General features: G+C 35.1%; 1 protein-coding gene across 1 annotated transcript; it reads right to left on the bottom strand.

The window, feature by feature from the left end:
- Positions 1-2,591: 2,591 nt before the first annotated feature.
- Positions 2,592-4,176, bottom strand: LOC103977824 (protein LURP-one-related 6). The gene is made up of 3 exons (XM_009393457.3): positions 3,260-4,176; positions 2,959-3,195; positions 2,592-2,894 (listed from the first exon to the last, which is right to left on the bottom strand). The coding sequence occupies exons 1-3, from the start codon at positions 3,491-3,493 to the stop codon at positions 2,763-2,765; spliced, it is 603 nt and encodes a 200-aa protein (XP_009391732.2). The 5' UTR covers positions 3,494-4,176; the 3' UTR covers positions 2,592-2,762.
- Positions 4,177-5,026: the final 850 nt, after the last annotated feature.

Raw genomic sequence — 5,026 nt, 5'->3', positions numbered from 1 at the left:
TATAGGATACCAAAAACCTCATTGAAAATTTTGTACAACCTCATTCAAAACTAATGTAACTCAAATATCAAATTTTATTTTTGAAAAATTTTATAAAAATTTCTCTGATGAAATAGAAGTGATTTTGTGGTCAATTTATTATAAATTCACATTAACTTGGCCAAAAATAAGAAAACAAGATAAACTCACCTTTTAAGGGACGAATTAACTAAAAATAAGTTTTCAAAGAAATATGGCATTTTTAAAGTTTCATGAAACTTTTGGCAAATTTTAGTTTAAATTTCAGCTTAAATTATCAAAATAAAAATGGAGAATTTTAGTTTTTTCAAAATGCTCACTTAACTGAAAATAGATTCTTAAAAAGCCCAAAAACAGAAGAAAAAAAAAAGGTTATTTAATACTTCACTATATATTTCCAAAGTTTCATAAAAATTTTGCCCAAGAAAACTTGTAATTTCATCTTAAATAGATCAAGAATAAAAAAATATATTTTTTAAGCATTTTAAGAGATTATTAACTGAAAATATGTCATTTAATTGTTCAAAAATTAAAAGAAAATTCTTCAATTTGGACTTCATTAGATAGTGTATAGGTTCAATAAAATTTTGATATTTTTGGTTAAAAATCGGACTGAGTTACAACGTTTGATATTTTGATATTTTTTGAATAAATATCTATTTTTAAAACTTAAAAATATAAAGATTAATTTATACTTTTTAAGTCATTTATATGGCATATTAAAATTTTATTTTATTTTTTTTAAAAAAAGGTGTGATGTAAGTTACACTAATTTTTTAATATGACGCAAAAAATAATGTAAATTCATTCAAAAAAGGAATAACTCAAGTCCCCAAAAAAAATTTATTTCCTAAAATTTTCAGAAACCCTCTCTGATAATATTCAAAGAGGTTGTAAATTTGCTTAAATTGGGTAAAATTAAACAATAACATAATTTCAATCTTTTAAAAAATGAAATAAAAAATCACTGCCTATTTTAAAGGCTTAAAAACAGATTTTAGGTTTCTTGAAAACGTGAAATTTTTTGAAAAGGATGAAATGTAAGTTATTTTTTTATAATGTAAATCATTTCAATTGGTAACCTCAAGTTCAATAATCTCATTATTAGTACCTTGAGAATCAATAACCTTAATCTTTTGTTTCTTCTTAATTAGTTCACTCATCAAAAACTTTTTTTACTTGCGATACTTCTAGCTTCACTTTTCCTCTGTGAATATTTAAATTAAGATCTTCAATAAATATTCCTATCAATTGTATCTTTAGCTTAATTTGATAGTCATTTAAATCGACTTTGATAAAGTTTGATGAATCTTGATCTATTAATATTCTCATATTGGAATGATTCAAAACAAATAAGTCATTTCTTAAATGACTATTAGAATTTTCTTTAAGTTTTTCTTAGGTTAATCTTCTACTATTAGAATTTCAATTAAGAATGATTAAAGTAGTTGACTTGTTAGTCACTTATTTATTAATATTCTTGGTTCAATGACTTTTTATATTAATTTTTTTATATAATCATGCAAAAGAAATTATAATTGTCATAGTACATGATTGACAAACCTTAACTTCACGATGGATATTTAAATTAAGACCTTCAATAAATATTCCTATCAATTGTATTTTTAGCTTAATTTGATAGTCATTCAAATCGACTTTGATACTCTAGTGGAAGTTTGATGAATCTTGACGTACTATCTATTAATATTCTCATATTCGAATGGTCTAAAACAAATAAGTTCTTTCTTAAATTACTCTCATGAGAAAACTCCTTTCATACCAATCATAGTATTGAATAGCATCCTCGTCTAATTAGAAAGAAGTTATTTTTCACTTTAAAATATTCTAAAATTTTATTAAAATTTTCACTTTTGAAAAGGTCACTTACAGCATAATTTAGTTACAACATCTAAAGCTAAAACAAAGTGGGTGACTGAAGGAGATAGAAATTCTAAATATTATCATAATTTAGTTACTATTCATAGAAGAGCCAATCACATTTATCTTACTAAAACAGATCTTGATACTGTTGCAGATCAACATCAAACTTTAATTGTCTTTCCACACATAATAATTGTTGCTCTAGAAACCATATGTTAAATTTGAACTTAACTAAGATCAATGAATCTGATAGGCTGAACCTCATTCTTTCTTTTGCTCAAGATGAGATTTGTATCTCTCTTAGATCCAAATTACTATTCATAGAAGACCCAATCACATTTATCTTATTAAAACAGATCTCGATACTGTTCGACATCAACATCAAACTTTAATTGTGTTTCCTTCTTTCCACACATAATACTTGTTGCTATAGAAACCGTATGTTAAATTATAACTTAACTAAGATCTTCTTCTTCTTCTTCTTCTTCTTCTTTTCATTCTCTTAAGCAATGAAAAGATTGTATACGCCTTTATTATACATAGTTTTCGATGTTCACAACCTTCATCATAATAAACATAGTTTACTATGTAGACAACTTTGTGTGGACATCTTGACTTCCGTCTCAGCTTTTGAGTTGGATCCGATAGTCAACTCAGAAGATGTGTTCTCCGATTCCTCAATCGTCGAAGGATTACGATTTTTATAGTCATATTCTTTATAAAGGAGACAGAAACTAAAAGATAATGAAGACTAGAAGAGTAAGTCATGATTGGTTTTATGATGTTGCATGCAACCATGTCAAGAAGCTTCTTCTCATCTATCTCTAATTAGCAGTAACGAGGAAAGGCTTATGTTATCTTCATCAGCACCGAGTGGATTCCCCGTGGATGTTGTCGAGGACGGCAAGCACCCCAACGATGAACGCTTGGTCGTAGCCCGCCTGCACCGTCACCTGGTACAACTCCTTGCCGCCGACCATGTCCGTCGCTCCGAGCTTCCTCAGATCACACGAGGCACGTCAGCATGAGTTCATGCTCGTCGACAATTCACGTCCTTACCTGCGCAACGATGTCTCCGCTGTAATCCTCGATGGTGCATGTCCTGTCGACGAAGGACCCGTGAACTTGGAAGTCCCAGCCTCCGCTGCGTCCGCTGGATTCAAGACGGATCCTGATGGCGTTGCTCATCGGGCACTTGGGATCGGTCAAGCTGAACACCGACTTCTTCCTTCCCTCGAAGTCCGTCAAGTACCCGCTCCATCTGCGGCGGGTGCTCAGAGCTTGGGCGATTCCTCCCTGTGACAGAAAGAACGACATCAACATCGAGGCTGACGAGACCAAGCAGGCCGAGAGACGCTACCCTTTTGCTGATGGAGAGTATCAGCCCTCCGTCACCGTCCTTCAACGCCAACTCCCCCTTGACTCCGAGGATTCCGCAACCTTCCACCACGAAAACCGCACCATGGCTGGCGTTCATCACCACAAAGCCACCTCCATTGATGACGTGAGGCCTCTTCCTCACCATCAGCGTCGTGGGCGAGGAGGAGCAGTAGATCTTGCTAATGACGGGCATCACGTTGCTCGACCCACCCATGTTTCCCTTGAGCTGAGTGAGAGGAAGAAGCAGTTCTCGCTGCCTTGGCCTTCTCCCGGCCTGCGTCCATCGAGCTAATATATCGAGGGTGGTGGTGGAAACTCATGACTCTTGCTTGCAGGCACGCTTTCTGGTGGAAGCTACAGAGACCAAAGGTAAATGATTGCGTTGAAACCGAGGGCACAAGAAAAGAGTGCAGCATCTTTGAATTCAATGCCTTCAGGCATGAAAGCCAGAACTTTCAAAAGGCTCCTGGAAATCATAAAGCAAATCATCATCTCCATAATGTTGACAACCTCCAGAGAGCTCAACTTGGATTGCTTACAATCATCACAAAGTATCACGTGTTGGTTTTTGGCTTCAGTCCATCTATCTATCCATCCATCCATCCATGTTTTGTTGTTCCTTTTACTGTGGATCCCAATGTCATATAATTCAAACTTCATGCTTAGTTTTAGCCTTTTGTTCTAATAAAGCATTGGCTGATCAGCCAAAGTAAAACCAGAAAGAACACTGCTATTAGCTAATCATGACAACTTAGTAATTCTAATCCTTGTTCTTCTAACTTGTGTCGGTTTTTCAACATGAACAACTATCACTGTGCTTATAAAACTAGGCATGAAAGCCATGACTTCCAAAAGGTTCCTGGAAGTCATAAAGCAAGCCAATCATCTACACATAATGATGACAACCCCCAGGGAGGAGAGCTCAACTAAACAATCTTTTTGTATGCTCAGTCAGCCTACTCAAAGGCAAGAAAGAAAAAAAGCTGTCATTTCAATTGCAATCTCAGAAAAATACAACCTCTAAGGTGTGTGTGTGTGCCTGACAGTGGATACCCGGTCGCAAGAAATGCTGTGAAGATTCAAGAACAAATGTATAAACTGGGAGACATCATGTCAAACCATAATTCATAGGTCTCAGCCTAGTGGTTGGTTCCACTCTTCATCTCGATGATGTATGGAAGAACTCTGTACTCGAAATTTTGGGAAAATGGGAATCAGACACCGGATTTGGTAGATCGAGAGCAAGCCTGCCTAACCCTACTGATCTTGAACCTAATCTTATCTGCCTACAATAGAGGAGGAAATGGTGGCCTGGTACATGGTCAAAAGATCCCAGATTGAATGAGGTTGTGGCCATTTCTTGATGCAGAGTTCTCGGAGGACTTGTCTTGCTGTACTCCATAAGATCTCTACCAGACTTGTCATGAGAACAGCTCCTGAGTCTTAACAAGCAAGAAAAGTTCATCCTGTGACACACAGAAAGTCGTGCCCAGAAGCTTATTTAGATGGTTCAGGAAATAGTGTCTTCCTAACTTTCTTTGCTTGCAGTGACCTCTCTCTATCATGAAAAGCTAGTTCAATCATGCCAAATATTTATGAACAAAGCTCTGCCACAAAAAGATGATAAACCTTTGGCAATCAGATTTAGAAAAAGATGTTTTGCACTCACAGGTGAAGGTGATGGAAGATAATTGTAACGGACCTGAGAAATGAGCAGTTGGATAATAAAAAATGCATAATTAGAAGA

The sequence above is a fragment of the Musa acuminata genome, chromosome BXJ3-3 (assembly GCF_036884655.1).
Source record: "Musa acuminata AAA Group cultivar baxijiao chromosome BXJ3-3, Cavendish_Baxijiao_AAA, whole genome shotgun sequence".
In the NCBI taxonomy this organism is placed as follows: domain Eukaryota; kingdom Viridiplantae; phylum Streptophyta; class Magnoliopsida; order Zingiberales; family Musaceae; genus Musa; species Musa acuminata.
This window is presented reverse-complemented; position numbering and strand designations above follow the sequence as displayed.